Raw genomic sequence first — 24,819 nt, 5'->3', positions numbered from 1 at the left:
TCTTTTACTGTTCCAGATTTTTTATTTTTTAAAATTAAAAAAAAATCTTTATTTGTTTTTGAGAGACAGAGTGTGAACAGGGGAGGAACAGAGAGAGAGGGAGTCAGTGCGTGAGCCAGGGAGGGGCAGAGAGACAGGGAGACACAAAATCCAAAGTGGGCTTCAGGCTCTGAGCCATCAGTACAGAGCCCGACGTGGGGCTAGAACTCATGAACTGTGAGATCATGACCTGAGCCGAAGTTGGACGCTGAACTGACTGAGCCACCCAGGCGCCCCTACTGTTTCATATTTGAAACTTACAAAAATGTATTTATCTTGATTTAACTGTCCATTAAATCATGAGGATCATGTTCAGTGCCTATAGTGAGTGCTAGGGGAACAGAGCCAAGTTGCTTCTTGGGGCCTAGAAGGTTCTTTGTGATCTCTTTTTTACCACACCTTGAGTCTCATTATTTATTAGCAGCACCCCCTCCTCGCCCTGTACACTCACATACACACACACTCAGACACACAACACTCACTTCCACACACACCCAACACACACACACACACACACACACACACACACACACACACACACACCATTGGTACCACCCTAAACTGTTGGGAGAGCCAAAACCTGGCCATTCTTTCAGTTTTCTGTGTCTCTGTATGTGCTGCACCTTTTATTTGAAACATATTACTTCCATCCGTCTGCCTTTGGACCCCGTTCAGGTTTCCCTCTCTGGGAAGCTTTTCCTGACTTAGTCGTCCTTCTCCTTTGTAATTAGCATCTGGTAATATACTAGTACTAATCCAGTCCTGTTACAAGTCATGGTGATGATGCCCTGGGTAATATTCGCTCAGCCCTTTCTGTGTGCCAAGGACGGTGCTAGGGGCCATCCTTGGATATCTTGTAATCGTGTAATAACTTAGTGAAGTATTATCTTAGTGAGGAGACTGAAGCAGGCAGAAGTGACTGGCCTAAGAGAACAATTGCTTGAGTGTTGTGGAGGCTTTTCAACACAGTTTAAACTGTGGATTTGCAGAGTTTGCTCTCCTGCATTGTGAGCTCCTGGACATTGTGGACTTATTTCGTTGATTTTGTGTATCCACTGCAGGAGAGGGGGTAGAGGCTCAAAATGTTTGTCCCATTGAATTTTAAATCTTATTTCTTTTTTAATGTTTATTTCTTTTTGGGAGAAAGAGACAGTATGAAGAAGGGTGGGGCAGAGAGAGAGAGAGAGAGAGAGAGAGAGAGAGAGAGAGAGAGAATCTGAAGCAGGCTCCAGGCTCCGAGCTGTCAGCACAGAGCCTGATGTGGGACTTGAACCCAAAAACTGTGAGATCATGACCTGAGCCAATGTTGGACACCCAGCCCACTGAGCTACCCAGATGCCCCTGCAGTCTTATTTCTAATAGGCTAAGCAGTCTTTCTGTTTACCTCTCCAAGTTTTTTGTTTTGGTTTTATTTTTTTGAAAATTTTGTAATGTTTATTTATTTTTGAGACAGAAACAGAGCATCAACGGGGGAGGGGCAGAAAGAGGGAGACACAGAATCTGAAGCAGACTCTAGGGTCTGAGCTGTCAGCACAGAGCCCCACATGGGGCTTGAACCCATGAACTGTGAGATCATGACCTGTACCACAGTCGGATGCTTAACTGAACCATCCAGGTGCCCCTACCTCTCCAAATTTTAGAATGTAGGAACATACAGTAAACTGGTTTTCTCTTTCTTTGTTTTTCCTCAGATTTTTGTGTATCCTCTGCCAGTGTAATTAATGATCACGTATCATCAGTATCACTTTCTGGCAGTAGACTCCGTTTTGAATTTAACATGTTCGAAAGACACAGGGAACTTTAAAATTCATGCCATCTGAAAGATGAGTGAAATTTCTTTCTCTCATTCTTTTTTTTTAAAGTTTATTCTGAGAGAGAGAGTGCAAGTGAGGAAGGGGCAGAGAGAGAGAGAGAGAGAAAGAGAGAGAGGGAGAGAAAGAGAGAATCCCAAGCAGGCTCTGCATCACGAGTGCAGAGCCTGATGTGGGGCTTGAACTCATGAGCAGTGAGATCATGACCTGAGCAGAAGTTGGACACTTAACCGACTGAGCCACCCAGGGTGCCCCTCTTTCTCTCATTCTTAATCTCTGTGTCCTTAGTATAAACACCTAAGGAATTTAAGGGACAGGTGGTGTCATATGTAAGATAAAGAGCAAATAAATCCCTTCTGCCTCTCAGAACTTTTTTTCTTTATTTTAGAGAAAGCGAGCAAGTGGGTGGGGTAGAAGGGCAGAGAGAGAGGGAGAGAGAAAATCCTAAGCAGGCTCCACGCTCAGCACGGAGCCTGACATGTGGCTCAATTTTATGGCCCTGGGATCATGACCTGAGCTGAACTCAAGAGTCGGATGCTCAACTGACTGAGCCACCCAGGCACCCCTCTCAGAATGATTTTGCCGCAGGTAGCTTCCACTGTCAGATTACAACCACTCATTTATCAGCAAGGTTGGTGGTTCTTCTTTCTGATGGAGAACCTTCCTTGAGAAGTAGTCCGTGGAGTTTTCCTTTATACCTTCCTTATTTTCTCCATCCTATCTTTAGGATGTAGCACATCTCTGTCAGGCCAGTTGGTGATCCTGGAATCCAAGCATGACTACGTATATGTCATTTCCCATCGTGTTAGGGCAGAAAAATGGACCACCCACGGGCGCTGGAGAAAACCAGACTTCATCATGGCCGGGAGATTGCTTCTGTAACGAAGCAGTTAAGAAAGATGATTTGTTGGGTTTAAATTCAGAGAATACAAATTGATACACTGTATTAAAAATCACCAGTATCAGCCCTGCCTGATTGGTCTTAACTGTGCAGGTGTTCCGAGCTGGGAGTCACAATTTGGACTTAATTACAGTTAATTACAGGCATGGCTAGTTGTAACAGACTTGCCACTTAATGTTTATTTTGTCCCTTGTTCTTAAAACCAGGAAAGTAACTATTAATATAACACCACATGGCAGCCACTGAATAGTAAAGTAGAATGTTTTAAAAAAAGGAAGTTTTAGGGAATTAAACACTAAGCTACAGTGTAGTGCACTTGTGCTTAACCTTGACTGTCATCAGGCTGGGTTTAACGTGCTTTGTAACGCTCCATTGGAACTAACTTTGAGGGCTTGGCTTAGAAACACTTAAAAACAAACAAACAAACAAAAGCACAACACTAAAAAAATTGTTCCCTGGGGTTTGTACTTAGACTTTGGGCTCTTGTTTCATGAGTTTCTGGGATTTTTTTTTAAGTTTATTTTTGAGAGAGAGAGAGAGAAACAGAGCGTGAGTGGGGGAGGGGCAGAGAGAGAGGGAGACACAGAATCCGAAGCAGGCTCCAGGCTCTGAACTGTCAGCACAGAGCCTGAGGTGGAGCTCGAACTTACTGGACGGCAAGATTATGACCTGAGCCAGTCGATGCTTAACCCACTGGGCCACCCAGGTGCCCCTTTGGGATGTTTGTTCCCTGTTGCCAAGACTGCGAGCTCTTGAGCTTGAAGAATCTTTCTGGAGACTTTCCTCCTTCACATCTCCCCTGGCTTCAGTTCCAGCACAACCTTTTGTTGTACCGGAGAAGGGAAAGAAGAAAAGCCAGAGCCCCCCTTCTTCCCTTACCGCCCCCCCCCCCCCACTGCCAGGAAGGAGTCTCAGATGAGCTTCCCTGACATTTCAGAACTTTTCCTTTCCAGAGGGCTCCCTCGCTCTTTGCCTCTCAGCCATAGGGTTTTTTGTTTGTTTGTTTGTTTGTTTCCCCCTCCAGATTATATTTCTCGTAGGTGAAAAATCACATCACAGCCAAATATGAACTTTTGTTCCAAGTCACATTTTCCTCCTCCTGGCCTGGCCGTAGCGGCACCTGCCATTCAGAATGGTACGTGCAGCCTTCCAGCTCATGGTTTTCTATGTTTGCTAAATGTTAACGTCTTTATAACCCATGTATAGTATTTGTAATTCCGTACATTTCACAGAGATGCTGTGCTGTGCCTATCATTTCGCAGCTGGCTTTCCTCTTTCACTCAACATTATACTTTGGATGTATAGGCTAGTTTACTTACATTAATTATAGCAATGGATATTTTGGTACCTGTTTCTGACATTTATTTTGACTTCATAATGTTTTCTCACTGCTTCTATCTTTCTTCTTTCTTTATGTTGGGTGATGTGAGGATTTTTTAAAAATTCTTTTTTTTCCCCCCTCTAACAGCTTAGATGTTACACAATTTGTTTCCTCTCTTTTAGTGGTTATTTTATAATTTTTAGCAAATATGTATATTTAATGATGTCTGAAGTTAGTGAGAATTCCTCTTTCTTCTTGCATTCAATGTAACAACCCTTAGAAACCTTCCTTCTAATCCCCCTACCCTGTCCATCTATGTTATTAATATTTTTTAATTTAATGTTTATTTTTTTTAATGTTTATTTTTGAGAGAGAGTGAAAGAGACCGTGAGTGGGGTAGGGACAGAGAGAGGGAGGAGAGGGATCTGAAGCGGGCTCTGTGCTGACAACAGAGCGCCGTTTGTGGGGCTCAGACTCAAAGTGTGTGATCATGACCTGAGCTGAAGTCAGATGCTCAACTGACTAAGCCACCCAGGTGCCCCCTTAAAATTGTTTTATGACTGGCTAAGTGATGAGCCACAGTGTCCTTACTGTGGGCACAGGTTTGAACATGGATTGCTTGGGCCCATCTCTTGGCCCCATACTTTAAAACCATACAGCCCTGGCTCATTCTCTAACTCCTGAGCCTCACTTAACCCATTCTTAAAATGGGGATGATGATAATAGCATCTACCTTCTTGGGTGGTTATGTGTTTTATTATTTTTTTTTAATTTTTAAATGTTTGTTTATTTTTGAGAAAGAGAGAGAGACAGAGACAGAGATAGAGACAGAGCGTGAGCAGGGGAGGGGCAGAGAGGGAGACACAGAATCCGAAGCAGCCTGCAGGCTCTGAGCTATTAGCACAGAGCCTGACACAGGTCTGGAACCCACGGACAGTGAGATCATGACCTGAGCTGAAGTGAGAGGCTCAACTAACAGCCACCCAGGTACCCCATTGGGTGGTCATGTGTTTTAAATGAATGAATACACATAACAGGTTAGAGCAGTGCCTGGCCCTATTACATATGGCGAGCTGACCATACTTTAACACAGCTTTCATGTTTTCATCTCAAGTACTGTGGACAGTTGGAGGCTGGGTACTACCAAAGTTAGAAGAAAGTGTCCTGGCTGAAGACTGTAAGTTGGAGAAAGCCTAAACTTGGAAGCAGTCTATTTCTATTACCACAGGGCACTGAATGTAACATGCAGGTTTATTTAAGTGTTTGCTTCTGCCAGAGAAGCGGGAGGTTCAAACAGCTGCTGTCGTCCAGGATCGTCAGAGAGTGAAGATGTGACATTTTAGAAATCATAATGTCAATTAGTGGGTAGGCGCTTATTTGGTTTATAAATATTTGATTTGCACCCAACCTTTCAGTTCAGCCGGCAGCCCCCATCAAATGATATGAGTGCTGGGAGACATGAACTTGAGCTAACAGGTTTTCTTGGTAATTCATGATGTGACTGTGGCCAAGTTCTTTCAATTGTCTCTGCTTTAATTGGACTGTTATAAGGGCAGATGATATAATAAAAGCGACTGGCTTTTAGCTAGCATTTTAAGTGCTTAAAATAACTAAGGAGATGATAACACATTATAGCCAGTAGCAATAATTACTATAATGCTTCATATAAAAATATGCGGTTTTTATCAGTTCAGGTTAAATTTTTTGAATTAACTGGGTTGACTTGTATTGAGTTATTTCACAGCTTTAGGACTTGCCATGTTTATTTTATTTGCTTAGGATTTATTCCCTATCAACCTCCCAAATGATTTGAGGATGCTTTTCAGCATGTATAGACAGTTCATGTAAGCGTGTTGAGAAGTTAGTAAAGAAGTGACCAATGAAGAATTTTATTTCAGTTTCTCATTTCCTCTCATCTGGATTTTTATCCTTTCTAGTAGCTACGACCAGTGATGTCAGTGTGTCTGTCCATCTCTTCTCACTTCACCTTTCGTGCATTCACTCAGGGGTGTCTGGGTGGCTCAGTCGGTTGAACCTCTGATTCTTGATTTCAGCTCAGGTCATGATCTCGCAGTTCGTGGCTTGGAGTCCTGCATGGGGCTCTGTGCTGACAGTGTGGAACCTGTTAGGGATTTTCTCTCTTTCTGTCTGTCTGTCTGTCTTTCTCTGTCTCTGCCCCTCCAGCACCCCCCCCCCCCAAATAAATAAATAAATGTAAAAAAATAAAAGAGGACATTCATTCATTGGAGGCCAACTGTGGACACAGAAGCTGAAATTAATCATTATCTAAGAAACTAACATCTGTTGAGCACTGTCTTACACTGAGAGAGAGAGAGAGATACTCTGATTAGACCCTCCTTAAATGATAAAACTGAGGCTTAGAAAGTTTAAATAATTTTCCTGAGGTCACAGAACTAGTCACAGGTGGAAAGTCCAGCAGAACTTAAATCTGTCAGAATCTAGATCCTAGAGCCCAGGCTCCTCAGCCATTCGCCTCAGTGCTTTCTGTGACATCACTGTGCAGAGAACCGAGGTGGGAAAAAAATAATTCTCCTCTCTTTCTGGAGAAGTTCACAAGTAATTTTGAGAGTCAACTGACATAAATTGCAAGGCCATGTGAGAACAGTTTCCTGGCAATACATCAACATACGTAAAATGCCTAAGTGGGTCCGCAGAGGGTGCGAGCCTGGTTGAGAGAAGGCAGGTGAAAGGGGGTTAAGATTTTAAAGGAGTTTTAAAAGCAGCAGGGTATAGATGTCGGATAACCATCCCTGGACCTCAGTGTTCAGTTCTAGAATTTTAGCCTGTAGATAGCTATTGTCTAAGAAGAGGAGAATGTCAGAAACACCTAATTTGAGCAAATGGCAAGAATTCTTTCAAAAATAGGTATGATTGGAAGTTTTTGGAACTCTTTTTCAACACTGACTTTGCTTTAATATCCTTCCTTACAAAGTCCCTTCCTCCTCCTCCTTGATTAATTTTCCCATTTTTATATCACAAGTTGACATTGAATTCATGCGCTTTTGCCCTCTTGAGGGCTCATGCAATACTATTACTTATTCACAGGGTCACTTTTACTAGGGTGAGCTGAGTGGCTCTTGCCTCATTAATAACCATACAAGGTAGATGTTATTTTAAATTTCTGTAGTGAACAGACCTAGGCTGGGAGAGATTACGTATCTTGTGCAGGACCATGTAGCTAGTAAGTGGTCAAGCCAGAAATGAAATCCAAGCTTCTCTGACTCCAAATTGTGTGTGCATTTCCTATGAGTCACACTACGCGATATTCTGAGCCGTTGGTTGATATTTAAAAGGCATGAACCAAAGCCACCCACCCGAAAGTAACTGCACCACTCAAGAGTTACTGTGCCTTAAATTCCAATACTTGAGATGCATCCCCTTTGAATTGTTTAGCTGCGCTCTCCCCGAAGTGTTTCAGTTAATGATCATTCTTTATCTTTTATAGACCTTCACACAGCACTTTAATGTGGATCAAATTAAACGTGGGCATACTTTTGCCTGTTCAAATGGGAGAAAACCCAGCTAACAGAGGCTTACACAAAACGGGTGAGCGATGGCTGGCTCAGTGGCATAAGATGTCGGGGCTGGTATTACTGTGATTCTTTTTTTTTTTTTTTTAATGTTTATTTTTGAGAGAGAGCATGAGCAGAGGAGGGGCAGAGAGAGAGGGAGACACAGGATCCAAAGCAGGCTCCAGGCTCCATGCTGGCAGCACAGAGCCCAACACGGGGCTTAAACTCATGAACCGTGAGATCATGACCTGAGCCGAAGTCAGATGCTCAACCGACTGAGCCACCCAGGTGCTCCAGTATTACCTTGATTCTTTTGGCCTTTTTCCTCAAGGTCACAAGATAGCTGCTGCAGACCTAGGGTATCCGTTCTTATTTAGGCTTGGAGGGAAGGAAGAGAGCAACACCAGCCAGATGTTATTTCTATCCAGAAAAGCAAAGCCTACCCAATGAGTCTTCCAGCAAACTTTGGCTTCTGACTTCCGGTGAGAGCTGCCTCACATGGCTGTACATACCTGCAAAAGAGTCTGGGGACGTGGGTATTTCTGTAATGGAGATGGGCAGGGTAGGAGAGGGACGGGAATGACACCGGGTCAGCCAGTCGACAGTGTTGCCCGCAACATACAATCTACGTTCATTTTATCCTCCAAACTATTTTCAGAGGCAGCAAAGAACATTATCTCCGTGTGACACATGATGGAAATAAGGTCTGTGAGGTTTGAATGACTTGCCAAGGTCAAAGGACAAGTTAGAGTATCTGGAATCTGAGCCTGGGTTTCCTGCATTCCAGGCAAGTTCTTTCTCTTCTACGCTCTTCGCCCAGGGAGGAGTGAGCAGTTCAGTGATTAAGACTTTGCTGCGTTGGTTCTGAAATCCTCCTCCCCGGAGGCAGAAATCTCTCTGTGCAGGAGGTTCCAAAAGCCAGGGAAAGGCTACAGGCTTGGGGTGAGGGAATGACAAGCACCAGTGCTGCTTGTTTCTTCCCAGTTTTGCTCGGGACTGGACGTTGGACATGAATGCTGAACATAGCTTTTCTGTGTCTGCCTCCCACCGGTTCTGGGCTGAGGGTCTTGTAGGAAATTTCAGTGAGGCCATTGAAAAGACTGGTCTCTTTTCCCCTGTTTGTCCTTTGACCTAGTCTGGGACAGGAGGTTGTGGTCTAACTTCTGTGTTGATGGAGTCTCTCTCGGCCATGGTTTGATGAAGAAAAAGCCTCATTATTTGGCTTGCGTCTCTGGTGGCTTTTTCACCCGCCTTTATACAAAAGCTGGTTTCTAAGGAAGGGGCCTCTTTTTTGGATGAAGACATTTCCGTGTATTTTCTTCGGGGCCATTATCCTGCAAATATCCGAGTGCTGAACTTGGAAGGTCACAGTCCTAAGTTTTACGAAGGGTCCAGGCGACCCCCGGCGGAAGGGAGGGGTGGGTACCACGTCCTGTTCCATGATGTAGCCTCTCCCGACCCTTCCTCTTCTGTGGCCCTTTCCACAGGCACTGTAACCATTCAGTTGCATTTCTCTTCCTCAGCTAACGCCGAGAGGGTTTTTAGTCTTTGTATCCACAGAGTTTGACAAATAGAAGCATTCAATAACTGAATGAGGAAAAAAAAAAACTTGGCTTTATTGAATATTTGGTTTAAAGGTTAACCAAGAAAGCTGACTTATTTTTGTTCACGCTGCTGAAAACACTTATGTAATGTAATGGTTCAAGGTTTCACCTTAGCAAGCAGAGTGTTTTGTTTATTTTTATTTATTTTATTATTTTGTGTGCGTGTGTGAGCAGAATAGATATATAAATTGGATTCAGTGTGCTTGGTTCTGTAGGTCGTGGTGGTGACTGTCAGTTGCTACCTTCTAGTTTTGCACTTTTTCACATGTAGACGATTTGTTAGGATGTTTTCGAATGTCTGATGACCTTTGTTCTCATTTTTCCTTCCTCTCATGTACCACTCATTATCCTTTATTTTTATCAATTAACTTACATTTATTTATTCACATGGTTTTGAAATAGCTAAGTAAATGATGGTGCCATTAGAAGTTTCTTTTACATTTCTAATCCCTAGCTACTCAGTTTACCTCCCCTAAGCCATACTTAGCGTTCTTTCTAGAATATTCTTTCAGAGATATTGTGTGCACACACAAAACTACACAAGTAGTAGCATGTAGTTGTGTAATTTTTTAAACTCAGTTACTTCCAGGGGCGCCTGGGTGGCTCAGTCGGGTGAGTGTCCGACTTTGACTCAGGTCATGATCGCACATTCATGGGTTCGAGCCCCACATCGGGCTCTGTGCTGACAGCTCAGAGCCTGGAGCCTGCTTCGGATTCTGTGTCTCTCCCTCTCTCTGCCCCTCCCCCACTGGCCCATAGTGTCTCTCTCTCTCTCTGTCTCGCTCAGAATAAATAAACATAATAATAAAAAATTTTTTAACTCAGTTACTGCCTCCATCATTTTCTTCAATAGTACATAAAAATTTTCCTCATCTTGTTTTTTTTTTAATGTTTATTTTTGAGAGAGGACACACACGAGTCGGGGAGGGGCAGAGAGAAAAAGAGACAGAGAATCCAAAGCAGGCTCTGTGCTGACAGCAGAGGGCCCGATGTGGGACTCAAACCCATGAACCATGAGATCATGAGCTGAGCAGAAGCCAGATGCTTACCCGACTAAGCCACTCAGGCTCCCCCTCATCTTGTTTTAATGTCATACCGTTCCATCTTGTGGAAATCCCTAATGTGGTTACCCCCTCCCTTATTAGTGGATATTTAGATCATTTCTAGTCTTTTGCTAATATGCAGGCAATGCCATATTAAATGATCCTATATCTTCACTGATCACATGTGCAAATATATCAGTAGGACAAATTTCAAATGGAATGGCCTGGTCAAAGAATATGTGTGTTTCTAACCCGGTAATTCGCCTTCTCAAGGGTCATGTGGATGTGCACTTCCACCTACAATGTATGACCATAATTGTATCCCCATCCCGCCACTCTTCTAGTGTGTTACAAAGCTGTTTGATCTTTTTGCAACAGGACAGGTCAAAAAAAAAATGGTATCTCATTTTCTTCCTATGATTAAAGTTGAGCATCTTTTTAAGAAAAAAACAATAGGTTGATGAGACATTTTTAGTTGCTTTTCCATGACCTGCTCTTTATGTCCTTTCCCCACTTTTCTGTGGATTGCTTGTCTCTTTCTTAAGGATTTGTAGGAGCCTATATACCAGGGAAGCAAGTCCTTCGTTGTGAACGTTTTCAGTTCCAATAACAGTTGTGAACATTTTCCCCACGTGGTATTTGTTTTGTTTTGTTTTGTTTTACATTTATTCATTTTTGAGGGGCAGAGAGAGAGCACAAGTTGGGGAGGGGCAGAGAGAGAGGGAGACACAGAATCCAAAGCAGGCTCCAGGCTCTGAGCTGTCAGCACAGAGCCCGATGCGGGGTTCGAACCCACTGTGAGATCATGACCTGAGCCGAAGTCGAATGCTTAACCGACTGAGCCACCTAGGTGATCCGTTAAGCATCTGACTCTTGATTTTTGCTCAGGTCATGATTTCGCTCATTGTTTGTGGATTCAAGCCCCACACCAGGCTCTGCGCTGACGGTGTGGAGCCTGCTTGGGATTCATTCATATTCTCGATCTCTCTCTCTCTCTCTCTCTCTCTCTCTCTCCCCACCCCCCGTGCCCCTCCTATGCTCTCTCTCGAGATCAGTAAAATAAGCTTTAAAAAAATTATTACTTTGATAATATGTCGGGGCTGCTTCTCCCTTATTATTCTTCCTTTTTGGAGTTTCCTTTGTTATTTTACCTCTATTTGCTTTCTTAACAAATCCACGACTGTAGGTTTTTATTCAGTATCTACTTTTTAAGCACCACGTTTGTGCTGAGCACTGCCCTGGATTCTTTACTAGAAAGGAAATGCAGGATATGTAAGACGCTGTCCCAGATCAGACTGCAGAACTCAGAACCTCATTGAGGAGGAAAAGCACACACAGAAGGCAGCTGGGGCTTCTGCGTGTGAGCCCCTCGCTCTGGAGGGCTGGGTGAGCAGAGGTCCCCATGCCAGCAGGTGACTTGATTGTGAGGAAGGTCTCTGTCACTAAGCTCCAGACCCTCTTCCTCCGAATGACCTCCACTCCAAGTTCATCTTGGAGAGTGGACTTCAAGGATAGGATATTTTGGGTATCAGAGCAGAAAGAAAACAGTTACATTGGGAAGCTCAAGCTTGTGGTGGGGGAGGGTATTTTCTGGGAACAGATTCTGTGTTATGCCTGCACGTAACGTTACTTGAAACCTCTGGCAAAGACCATTAACCATAGCTCTAGAATGCAAGCAGATTGAACCGTCGTCATGCGTTGCCCCTAAAATCTTTCTCATTAGCATCAACGTGAAAAATGAGTATAAAGATGTCTTGGCATCCGTCATTCTGATTACTCTAACTCCCCCACAAGCGAGCTTGAAACCCATCATATATTTTGATCATATGCAATATAATGGGAATATTTTTACAGGTGGATTTAAATACACGACATGGAATCCGGTGTTGAATGGCTAGGATGTTAAGAATGTTTTCCATTTTCTCTATGGAAATATTACTTTGCAGTTTGGAATGACAGCCCTCACCCTTGATTCCTTACTGCACTTTCCTGTCTTCCTACTTGACAGGTTGGCTCGACCTTCCATCTGCCCTCTGCATTGAGGGGTCCTTCAGGACTTGGCCTTGTGTCCTGTCCTTTTCTCTCCACTTCCTCCAATTTTCCCACTCATCTCAGAAAACGACCTAACTAGTGATACCTTCCAAGTTCATTCCCCCAGTCTGGATTTCTCTCAGTGACTTGCATATACTGCTTGCATCTATGCTCAGATGACAGTGGCCAACGTAGAATCTTTGCTTCCCTCCTCCCCCCACCAGCCCACTGTACTCAGGAAATGGCATGGCCAGCCACTGTGTTTTCCAGAGTAGAAACTCAGCCACCTAGGATTCTTTTCTTTCTTTTATCACTCCCACATTCAGCCCCTCTGCAAGTTCTAGCAAGATCTGCAAACTATATCTCTAGCGCGCCCACTATCTCCATTTCCATGGCAACCCCACCCCCCCAGTCCAGGTCATGGGGATACTAACTGCAGCCAATCAGATGCAGTAGTCCTTCCTCCCCTGTGTCCTTGGTATCCCTTAAAGTGAGGATGAACCCTTCAAGCTGTAAACCAGATCATGTCATTCCTCTGCCTAATACCCTTCAGTGGATTCCTGCAGAGCCTGAAATGAAATCCAGTCTGGATACCACAGCCAACAACGTCCTGCACGTCTGATCCCTATTTGTCTCTTTCAGTTCATCTCCTTCCACTCAGCCCCATGATCATTTAGTTTCAAACACCCTGGTATTCTTTTATTTCCTTAAGCACACTAAGCTTTTTAAAGTTTATTTATTTGTGAGAGAGAGGGAGAGACAGAGCGTGAGCAGGGGAGGGGCAGAGAGAGAGGGAGACACAGAATCCGAAGCAGGCTCCAGGCTCTGAGCTGTCAGCACAGAGCCCGAGGCAGGGCTCAAACTCACAAACCATGAGATCATGACCTGAGCTGAAGTCGGACGCTCAGCTGACTAAGCCACCCAGGCGCCCCAAGCACGCTAAGCTTTATAAAGCTCATGCCCTTTCCCTGTGCCATTTCCCCTGCCTAGAAGGTTCTTCTCCTGGCTGTTGATGGGACTGGTCCCCCTTCTCAGGAACTTAGGCACACGTTTTCCCCGGTGCCCACATCTGCTGTCAACTCCAGTTTATTCTTCCCTGTTTCATCACTTGTTGGTTTTTCAGAGCAGTGTCCACAGACATAATTACTTTATCAAATTGCTTCAAGTCTGCTCTCTTGACTTTGTCTTTCTTTCCTGGTGAAAGTTGGCTTCTCAGAGCAGACCCTCTGTCTGCTGTAAATGCTGTTGTACGGCTAGCACGTAGCACAGTGCTTGGTGCACACTGAGTGTTGAGCACCCTGGATATTTAGCAAATGGATGAATAAGCAGCAGGTTAGGCTGGGGATTATCTGCAGAGTAGAATAAATTATGTTTGTTTGTTTGTTTGTTTGTTTGTTTCCTTAACCCTGGCTTTGAAATATGTAGCGTGATCAAATGAAGCCAAAATAAAACTCATTTGAGGTGTGGATGAAACCACTTGTAGTAAAAAGCAACTACGTGATAGAAAGTTTTTCTGGGGAAGTTACTGAAGAAGAATGTTCTCTGGACTTCCTAGGGAGTTGCAAAATGATGTTGCTGTAATGCCTTGGCATTTAGTAGGATGTGTTCTGTACACATTTGAAACATGGCATAGATTTACTTCACTTGTATTACGCTTTTATATGCCCAACTTCCATGAACATATTTAATTAACATTAGGACCTATGCAGTGATTAGGATAGTCAGTATTAAATGAATCGTAATAAAGCACTTCATTAGAAAGTACTTATTGTTCTCTGCTAGGTAGACGTGGCTCCTGTCCTCAAGGAGCCTCACAGACAAGTGAGGGTGATAATCTTGCAAGGAAATCCTTACTGTTCCTCTGTGGTATCAATAAAAGGCATATACAGAAATCATGGAATAAAGGAGGGAGTTTTTAGATTTGGCTAGGGCACGCACAATGTCCTAGAAAGAAGTGAGCGTGGAGTCTTGGTGTTAAAGGAGTAAGAATCTGCTAGGTGGGAAGACTTTGCAGTCCATGGAGCAGAATGCACAAACACACGGAGGCGCTGTTAAGGTACTGTGTTCTGGAATTTCTGCACCCAGAGGGAGATAAAGGTAAGGGATTCAAATAGGCGCTGAAGTTGAAGAGATAGGCAAAACCAGATTGCAGAATGGGGGCCTTTGAATGGCTTCCATCTTGACAGCAGGAGGCTGATATAATTGATATTTTGACCAAGGTTATTAAAAGGTGGAGGATAGTTTTTGGTAGAAGGCTCTGGTAGTGGAGATAGAAGGCATAGAGGAGACCGTCCAGGAAGGTACAGAGTGAGAGAAGCGTCAGAGATGGTCCTCAGGAGAGTAACGGCACTTAGCTGGGGAGGGAGGAGAAAGGTGGATTTTTTTTTTAAAGTTTATTTATTTTGAGAGAGAGAGAGAGAGAGAGAGAGAGAGAGAGAGAGAGAGCGTGAGCATGAGTGGGGGAGGAGCAGAGAAAGAGGGAGAAAGAAAATCCCAAGCAGGCTCTCTGCTCAGCACTGAGCCCAACCTGGGGCTCAATCTCACAACCATGAGAGCGTGACCTGAGCTAATATCAAGAGTTGGACACTTAAAGGAAGGTGGATATTTAAGGAAAGAGAGATGGATCCTTTGGAGTGGCAGCAGATGGGGGTTGGGGGGAAGCCGTATGTCACACAAGCCAAGAGATCTTTTTAAAAAAATTTTTTTTAATGTTTATTTATTTTTGAGAGAAAGGGAGACAGAGCACAAGTAGGGGAGAGGCAGAGAGAGAGGGAGACACAGAATCTGAAGCAGGCTCCAGGCTCTGAGCCATCAGCACAGAGCCCTATGCGGGGCTCGAACTCATGAACCGCGAGATCATGACCTGAGCCAAAGTTGGACGCTCAACAGACCGAGCCACCCAAGTGCCCCAAGAGATCTTTTTTAGGAAGGAAGGAATGATTAATGTCAGACAGGTCAAGTAAGAATTAAGATGGAAGGACTGGATTTCATAATTAAGGTGTGTTTACTGACCTTCCCAAGAGTCCTGTTAGCGGGCTGATGGCGGCAAAAGCCATGTGGGCATGCTGGGGGATGAAGGAGAACAGAAAATATCACCTGTGGCACACAGAGCTGGGAGTGGGGGTGGTAGGAGGGATTGCGGGAGGGGTTCTTCTTTGTTTCTTTTCCTTTGTTTATAGTGAACCATTGAGATTTGCACTAGCTGAGAGAGGAAGCACAGAAACCAGATTTTCCATGCAGAACTGGTTTGGGATATAGCATTGCTTTGGATTTTTCCTTATCGGAAAATAAGGGGAGAAGGGTGAGATGTGGTGTGATGGTGGCCGAAGTAGGAAGTCGAGGGCATTTCTGATATTGGGGGGAAAGCATGGCCTTCAAGGGGAAAGGTGATTATTCAGAGTAGGTGCTAGGGAGGATGGGGGAATAGTCCTGTGTGAGGCTGCGGGTTCAGCTGAGCCCGAAGGCACAGGTGGCCCCAGTCCATCTGCAACACCCTGGACAGCAGGTCGAAGCTTGGAGGTTACCGGGGTGGGCCCACCTGCATGTAACAGCAGGGAGGGCAGCTGTGAATGTGGTGAGGTCACAGTTGAAGTAATGGGCACGAATGGCAGGAACCAGCCTGGTTCAGGAGGGGAGTAGCTGGGAGGTCTGAGGAGCAGGTGCATTGTGAGTGATGGAGGGAGGGCCAGTCCTGGAAAGATAGGAGGCTCTTTGGGAGCAATGTCAGAATTCTCCCATCTAGCTTGGTATTTCTTCACCAGTTACCTGGGAAGGTACCTGTGCCGCATTTATGCCGCTGTTGCCCAGAACAGAGCGTGGAAAGCCTGTCTTGGAATTACTCTCTGAATCTGTGGCACAGCTTAGGACTACCTGGAGGCTTGGTGACCCTGAGCCCTTTTGGGGATGGATTTGACATTTTGCCAAGTCATCTGGAGCTAAGTTGGGTGAAGAAAATAGACAATCAAGCTGGGTAATATCATTTTCAGTAGAAATGGAAATGTGGATTTAAATAATAGGATTATTTTTCTTATGTGACTTGTGCCACGCCCTGACAGCAGTTTCTAAAGAGGACAGTGACAGCATCTTTGGAATGTATATAGCTTCTCAGAGTGACTAGTTTGAGGGTGCATTCTTTTGGATGTAAACATCTCAAGAGATTTGGGGATTCCAACACTTGCTGATACGAAGTTGAGCAGGCTTCTACCATTATATCCATATAATCTTTTTGTATCTGTTAGATTGAAATCCTTTATGTTAATATGGTATTGGAAGGGGTGAGACTCAACAAAAATATTTCTTTTTTTAAAAAAATTATTTATTTATTTTGAGAGAGAGAGAGAGAGAGAAAGAGAACACAAACACGTTCACCAGTGGGGGAGGGGCAGAGAGAGAGAATCCCAAGCAGGCTCAGTGCTGTCAGCACAGAGCCTGATGTAGGGCTTGATCCCATAACCGTGAGATCGTGACCTGAGCTGAAACCAAGAGTTAGACGCTTAACCGACTGATCCACTGAGGCATCCCTGAACAAGAATATTTCTGTAGTCAACTTGTCCTGCTCTGTATTTGTGACCTGTTTCTTTCCTGGAAACTGGAAAAAAATGTCTTCATTGTGTACTAGCATTTGTTCAAACTTTGAAAGTCCCCAGCTGAAAACTTAGGATAAAGGCAACACTCAAGCTGTTATGTTGCCAAATGTAACTTAATTTGTTAAAATTTGGTATGTGTATGAGAGATTCTGCTGGCTGTCTATCTCCTCAAGGTCCCAGAAAGAAGTGTGGTACATTTTGCTGTCAGACTCCGGTCCTTGCAGAGTAACACTGATAGCATTATTGGGATAATAACATGGGGAAAAGCTATGCCTACAGAATAATTAAACTAGAAGGGAGGTTTGTAGCCAACATGGGAAAATCGCTTTCCTGACTCTACAAGAGCAGAGTAGCTGGGCTCCAACTGTAGAGCAGATGAGCCCTGCCCGCCTCCATTGCGAGTCAATTACCTGAGAATGCACTGTTCTCATTTTGGGTGGCATTCCTCTCATGCTTTCTGCTTAAGTTGGCTACTTACCAAAAGGCAAAGAATATGTCATCTCTTAGTGGGGGAGCTCCACTGGCATTCTGGCAGACGGGTCTTTCTTGCGCGTGGGACTCCCAGAATTACAGCATGTGTGGCACCCCTGGCTTCCTGGCTCTAAATGCCAGGAGCCCCCACAAATTGCTGTGCAGTCAGAAATGTCCCCGCACATTTCCAGATGATGCCTCTGATTTACAGACTCCTAGAGCCTGGTGGAGTCATTTACCGAGAAGCCAGGGAAGATGCAGGAAACATTCTTTTCTGTCTCTTCCACTGTCTGCCTGAATGTGTGTCTATCTACTTACATATCTATCTCTCTCCTTTTTCTTTGTTATTTTTTTTCATTGTGTCATGAGGAATGACAGAAGTTGTTTTTTAATTTTTTTCTTTGAGTTTATTTATTTTGAGAGATAGTATGAGCAGAGGAGGAGGAGGAGAGAGAGAGAGGGAGAGAGAGAATCCCAAGCAAGCTCTGTACCATTGGTGCAGAGCCAGATGCAGGGCTTAGTCCCATAAACCACAAGATCATGACCTGTGCTAAAATCAAGAGTCTGATGCCTAACCTATTGAGCCACCCAGGCGCCCCAGAAATGACAGACATTTTTTTAAAAGAACTTTTATTAAAGAAAGATTGGAAGGGCGCCTGGGTGGTTCAGTCAGTTAAGTGTCCGACTTCAGCTCAGGTCATGATCTCACGATTCGTAAATTCGAGTCCCACATCGGGCTCTGTGCTGACAGTGTGGAGCCTGGAGCCTGCTTCGGATTCTGTGTCTCCCTCTCTCTGCTTCTTCCCCACTCACACTGTCTCTTTCTCTCAAAAATAAATAAACATTAAAAAAAAAAAAGAATCCTTACAATATTAAAAAAAAAAGAAGAAGGAAAGATTGGAAACAAATTAATAATCCAAGCAAAGGCTAAGGGAGAACAGAAGAAAAGAGAAGGTAGATCAGTAGGTGGAGAAGCCAGAAGGAATGTTTCTGCCACTCTTCTCTGTGGTCCCTTGTGGTTTTCTCCCCAAAGCCAATTAAGATTTCCTATAAGGACGCTCATGTACAGTTGCGTTATAGGCCATAAGTGACCGCAGAGGCACCATAAATAGATTTCACTGAGAACGTGGTTACAATTGAGGAAGGGATTAGATCCAGACCCTTGATGAGGAGAACAGACTGTTCCTGAGGCAAGTCCATTCCAGCTTCATCAAGGATGGGGTGGGGTGCCTTGCTGATAGGCACAACCCTTTCTTTTAAAATGATGTGACTTACACGATCGTCCAGGAGCACCGACCCCGGAATAACTTCAGCTCCTGTGTAGCAAGTTTCTCATTTTAATTTTTGCAAAACCAAGTTCTCCTTTTGCGCCAATACCATTTTCTAAAAATAGCGTACCTGGCTAGCATTTAAAAGTTAAAATCTTTACCTTGCCATGATTGCTAAAAAGTCACCTGTTATGTATTTTTAAAATCTGCACTAACACGTTGTAGACCGTTCATGCCATACTGAAGCTGATTTTCTACTTTATTTTTTCAGTTGTTCATGGTGGACAATGGAGCAGATGACTGGAGAATAGCCATGACTTATGAGCGTATTTTCTTCATCTGCTTGGAAATACTGGTGTGTGCTATTCATCCCATACCTGGGAATTATACGTTCACATGGACGGCCCGGCTTGCCTTCTCCTATGCCCCATCCACAACCACCGCTGATGTGGACATTATTTTATCTATACCAATGTTCTTAAGACTCTATCTGATTGCCAGAGTCATGCTTTTACATAGCAAACTTTTCACTGATGCCTCCTCTAGAAGCATTGGAGCACTTAATAAGATAAACTTCAATACACGTTTTGTTATGAAGACTTTAATGACTATATGTCCAGGAACTGTACTCTTGGTTTTTAGTATCTCCTTATGGATAATTGCCGCATGGACTGTCCGAGCTTGTGAAAGGTAAGTTTGTTTCTTTTCCTGAGAACGTAATTTGCCATATGGTGTCCTTGGAAGTGGGAGAAGGAACATGTTTTATTTAGACCAGAGGCACACATAGAGACTCACTCTTGAAAGCTTTGGATTCTCCACTGGGCTTCTTTTAAATGAGCCTGACAAAACGTCGCTTAACAGTTTTGCTTACAGTAATGCCTTGATGATTATGTATTTTTCTTTCTGATTTGATCAGTTTTCAGTAGAGGGCTGTCTTTATAACCTGTGGCAAAATTTGGAAACCTACAAATCTTATAGGAGATTTCTGCCTGAAATGTGTGTTCAATGGTAATACCGAATCATGTTGGTGCCATATTGGTTATAGCATAGATTATTCTTGAGACAGAAATCCAGTGGAAACAATGGATTCAAGCTGTCTGAACTTCAAGGAATATCTCAGTGTGGTTTGTCAGTTGTAGTCCTTATTTATAATGGTGTTCATGGGATTGTTGATAAGGAGCTTATAGATATAATATTTGGTATTTATTGAACTCAACAGATAGTGAGACGGGGAAGTATTTGTTTTACTATATGAGGTGCTCTGGTGGTTTAAAGCTAGACACACATTCTCAGAATTCAGGAGTTTCCCAGTGAGGCTGACTGAATTCATTAGTAAATACTGTCAGTGATATTAACCTTGTCATGTAACAAACAAACAAAAATAGATTTGTTACATAAATAGAAGGAACTCTATCATAATGACGGGAGAGATCTCATGTGATCTTGGTTGGGAAAATCCAACTTGAAATTAGCAATAGACAGATAGGAGCAATTTCATGGTTTATAGAACTGTTACATATTTGGATGTTCTTTGTAGTAACCAGATTTTTTTTTTATTTAGCTTTTGAAAGTCTAAGTTGTATTATATATATTATATTATATATTATAATATTATATATTACATATATTATTATAGATAGATAGATAAAGAAGAAAAATATCTGTGTGAGAATTGTTGCCAAAATAGCAAATCTATAATGCCCCTTCCCCATTTCTATTTTACAGAAGCAATCACTTAAAGTTTATTGAGCCAGGTTTTTGGTAACTGCTTTTCATATTTCTAAATGATATTGCTTATTTTGCTACCACTAGATTTTTTTATCTAGATTTTTATGAAAGTTGGGGTTTGAGGGGTTTTTTCACACATGCACACCCCTTTCATGACTCTACCCCCAAAAAGGTAATTCCCATCTTCCCTATACATGCTGTAAATGCCAATAATCTACATTCCACACTAACATTATTGAGTATATGATCTGCATTTGTAGTTGAACAGTATAGTATGTTGTTAGCATTTTGATTTTTATTTTCCAGAAATCACCTCCATTATATAAATGCTCTTCTGCTAGATTCATGTATATTGAGCAATCTATCAATTTCAGCTTGAAAAACAATTCTTGCTTCTAACTTCCTTGTCCATCATGTTAGGGATGTCCTTTGGCTTCTTTATATGCGGCATATGCTTTATATGCTGTATATGTAAGTCACAAAATAAACTTTTTCCTAAAGTTTATTTTACTTATTTTAAGAGAAAGAGAGCATGGGAGGGCAGAAAGAGGTGGGGGAGGGAGGGAGAGAGGGAGAGAGGGAGAGAGGGAGAGAGAGAGAGAGAGAGAGAGAATCCCAAGTAGGCTCCATGCTTGAACTCACGAACCATGAGATCATGACCTGAGCCGAAGTCAAGAGTCAGACATTTAACCAACTGAACCACCCAGGCACCCCTACTCTTTTTCTGGAACCTCATTTCTCCCTTTGTCTTTACTTATTCCTTCATTTTGGTGGAATTCTTCCTCCAGTAGCTTTTAAGGAAATGTGGGGGAGAGGGAGATTTTTTCCAGAGCCTACATGTGTATATATGGCCTATCTTGTCTAGTGCTTCTTTGATAACTGGGCTGGGTATGAAACTCTAGATTGGAAATCACTTTCCCTCAGAATATTGAAGTCTTTATTTTCTTGTAGCATCCAGGATCCAACAGTCTGATAGTATTCTCACTTTTTCATGCCCCCCCCCCCTTTTTTTTTCTGGAAGCTTTTAGGATCATTGTTCTACAATTGCATCAGAGTATATCTTGGAGTGAATCTATTTTGGTCTAGAGTACTGAGAATTTAATTCCTGTTCACTCTTGGAATTAGTGTCCTTCAGTTCCTGTAAATTTTCTTGAGTTATTTCATGATTTTTGTTCCTGTGTTTTGTTTTGTGGATAACCTCATTTTTATCTTCCAAACTTTCTATTGGAAATTAATTTCTTTTTAATATATATTGATTTCCAGTGTCTCATTTTTGATCCCTAAATGCCCATTAAAAAAAATTAGCATCATTCTTTTATTGTTAGAGGCATTGTTTTATTTGCCCAGAGATGTTAATGATAGCTTTTGCATTTTTTTTCTCTTTGTATATGCATTGTTTCCCCAAAGATTCACTTTTGTGTTGATTTTGGCTTCTGTTTTTTTTTTTTAAATGTTTATTTATTTTTGAGACAGAGAGAGACAGAGCATGAGCAGGGAAGGGGCAGAGAGAGAGGGAGACACAGAATCTGAAGCAGGCTTCAGTCTCTGAGCTGTTAGCACAGAGCCCAGTGTGGGGCTTGAACTCATGAGCTGTGAGATCATGACCTGAGCTGAAGCTGACTCTTAGCCGACTGAGCCACTCAGGCACCCCTTGGCTTCTTTTTAGGGGGTTTCCTTAAGTAGTTAGGTAGCCTCAGCTGTTGCTTGTACTTGCCAGTGAGGCACTCGGGATCTGAGTGATGGAAGTGTTTGTGCAAATCCAGAACTCTTGACTGTGGGCTTCACTGCAGGGACATTTGGGTGGGGGTGGGGTGGGGCACAGAACACCATTTTCAGTATCTTTATGTATTTTCTCTTTCCTGAGCAATCTGACAGGCTCATGGGAAGTTAGTTCTCCTATCCTACCGTGAAGGTGCCAACCTAGGTGATAGCATCATGGGAACTGAAAGACAGGGCAGAGAAGAGGGCTCACCTGTTCATCTGTGAACCTTCTCCCTATGGTGCTTGATGCTCTGCAGTCAGCCCACAGATCTTGTGCTTTACCTCTCCTGACAGTAAACCTCCTGGCTTCCGCCAGGGTGGCGAAAAGGCACTACCAGTTGCACAGACTGGAGAAGGGAATGTAGGTGTCTACCCGTGTTTACACAGAATTTGAACCTGTCCTTGCATTTAAAACTCTGTCCTGATCTCCACTTGCAGAGGTACTGGTGCCAAGGATTCCTGAGTATTTGGGGTGGGGGTGAGTGGTTGATTCTCAGAGCCAATGTGGCTGCTGCTTCATGTTTCACCACTCCTGGTCTAGCGTTCTCCTTCCTCAAGTCAGGCAGGTCAGTTCTCATGTGGCAGTTGGCTTTTCAGCTCCCTTAATATTGTCTTGTCACTCCTTGCTGTCCTTCTGAGTTTAAGCTTTTTTGTTTCTTTGTTTCTCTTGAAATTATCTACAGTCGTTTTAATGGGATCCAGGGAAAGAGCCTAGGCCAGCACGTTTGTTGACTCCACCTGCTTTTATGAGAAATTTGGTAGTGACTAGGCTTTAACATCAAGTATCCGAATCTGTTTTAGAACTTGTCTTCCTAAGGATGGCATTTGAAGGATTGAAGTTATTTATTTATTTATTCATTTATTTTTAATGTTTATTTTTCAAAGAGACAGAGACAGAGTGCAAGTGGGGGAGGGGCAGAGAGAGAGGGACAGAATCCAAATCGGACTCCAGGCTCTGAGCTGTCAATATGGAGCCTGACGCCGGGCTTGAACTCACAAGTGGTGAGATTGAGCCAAAGTCAGACACTTAACCGACTGAGCCACCCAGGTGCCCCTAAAGTTTTCTTTTTAAAGAAAAGTAGACTCTTTTATGGTAATGCTTTGTTAGCTCAGAATCAAGGTATTTAGAGGCTTGTGATATTTTCTGGAGCAGATGTGCCTGTAAAGTTTGAAGAATAAGTATGGAAAACGTTGGCTGATAAACCCATTTAGTTTATGAAGATTGCCCTTAGTTAGAAATGACACATAACAGCATAATAATGTGAGTAAAAGCATAATTTAAAGCTTTTTTAAAGTTTTATTTATTTGGAGAGAGAGAGAGAGAAGGTGGGAGGGGCAGAGAGAGAGAGAGAGAGAGAGAGAGAACACCAAGCAAGCTCCACGCTGTCAGCGCAGAGCCCAATGTGGGGCTCGAACTGACAAATTGTGAGATCATGACCTGAGCTGAAACTTAACTGACTGAGCCACCCAGGCACCCCCCTTTTTTTTGAAGCTTTTTTTTCCCCATAGTTTAACAGGATATACATCTGTACGAGTGGTTCAGTGCATCTACTCTGCAAAGGGCCAGTGAAATAAAATAGCCTCAAAATTGTGCATGTGCCATACATGTTCTTTTCAAAAGTGGTCCATGTTAACTGTTGTTAACTGTTCCTTTACTAAATTCAGAAGGCCTGAGGCAAACTGAGTCACATCTTCTTCGCAGTCCACAGTGTGCATGGTTTTTAACATGCTGAGGTCACTCGGTGACAGACCAGTCCTATGGTCATATCACTAGAAAGTGAAAGTTGCCCATTTCCTATCAAGAATGAGAGTCTTTTGGGACAGCTGGTTGGTGCAATCGGTTAAGCATCTGACTTCGGCTCAGGTCATGATCTCACGACTCGTGAGTTCGAGCCCCACATTGGCCTCTGTGCTGAGAGCTCAGAGCCTGGAGCCTGATTCGGATTCTGTGTCTCCCTCTCTCTCTGCCCCTCCCCACTCAAGCTCTGTCTCTCTCTGCCTCTCAAAAATAAATAAACATTAAAAAAAAAATGAGAGCCTGTGGCCTGCAGTTACATAAAGGACACAAAAGTAGTATGTCAGGGAAGGGAGAGAGACCAGACTTGACCTGGGATGCTGGGATATCATTCCAGTTGTTCCATGGAGGGGTGGTGCGGCCTCAGACCAACAGCTCACTTCTTCCTGTCTTCATTTCTTTTCTGTAAACAAAATGGATTGGTAAGCTTTCCTCTTCCTTTAAAAAAATTTTTTTTAAGATTTATTTATTTTTGAGAAAGAGAGAGAGAGAAAGAGAGACAGAGTATGAGTGGGGGAGGGACAGAGAGAGAGGGAGACAGAGAATCCAAAGCAGGCTCCAGGCTCCAAGCTGTCAGCACAGAGCCCGATGTGGGGCTCAAACTCACAAACTGTGAGATCATGACCTGAGCCCACGTCGGATGCTTCACCACACATGCTTCACTGACCAAGCCACCCAGGAGTCCCGATAAGCTTTCCTCTTCCCAAGATAACATTTCCTAATTGCGTGAATATGCAAAGGAGAAGAAAATCATTAACCAGCTTTGTGATGGTAGATTTTCCCCACTTTTTTTTTTCATTTGATTTCCCATTCTGCTGCACAAAAATCTCCAGATTGTGACTGGTAAGATACAGAGGAAAAAAAAGAAATTTGCCTTATTTTTTTTACAAAGTTGATTTTGATACAATGTCACCCACATCTTACACT

General features: G+C 43.2%; 1 protein-coding gene across 1 annotated transcript in view; it reads left to right on the top strand.

Annotated features, from left to right (window-relative positions):
- KCNN2 (potassium calcium-activated channel subfamily N member 2) overlaps nt 1-24,819 on the top strand; it is a 471,549-nt gene that overhangs the window by 340,838 nt on the left and 105,892 nt on the right. Inside the window, exon 6 of the mRNA XM_058738763.1 lies at nt 18,880-19,298. Within this exon, the coding sequence (XP_058594746.1) occupies nt 18,880-19,298 (419 nt within the window). The remainder of the gene's footprint in view (nt 1-18,879; nt 19,299-24,819) is intronic.

This window comes from Neofelis nebulosa, chromosome 1, assembly GCF_028018385.1.
Source record: "Neofelis nebulosa isolate mNeoNeb1 chromosome 1, mNeoNeb1.pri, whole genome shotgun sequence".
Taxonomy (NCBI): Eukaryota; Metazoa; Chordata; class Mammalia; order Carnivora; family Felidae; genus Neofelis; species Neofelis nebulosa.
This window is presented reverse-complemented; position numbering and strand designations above follow the sequence as displayed.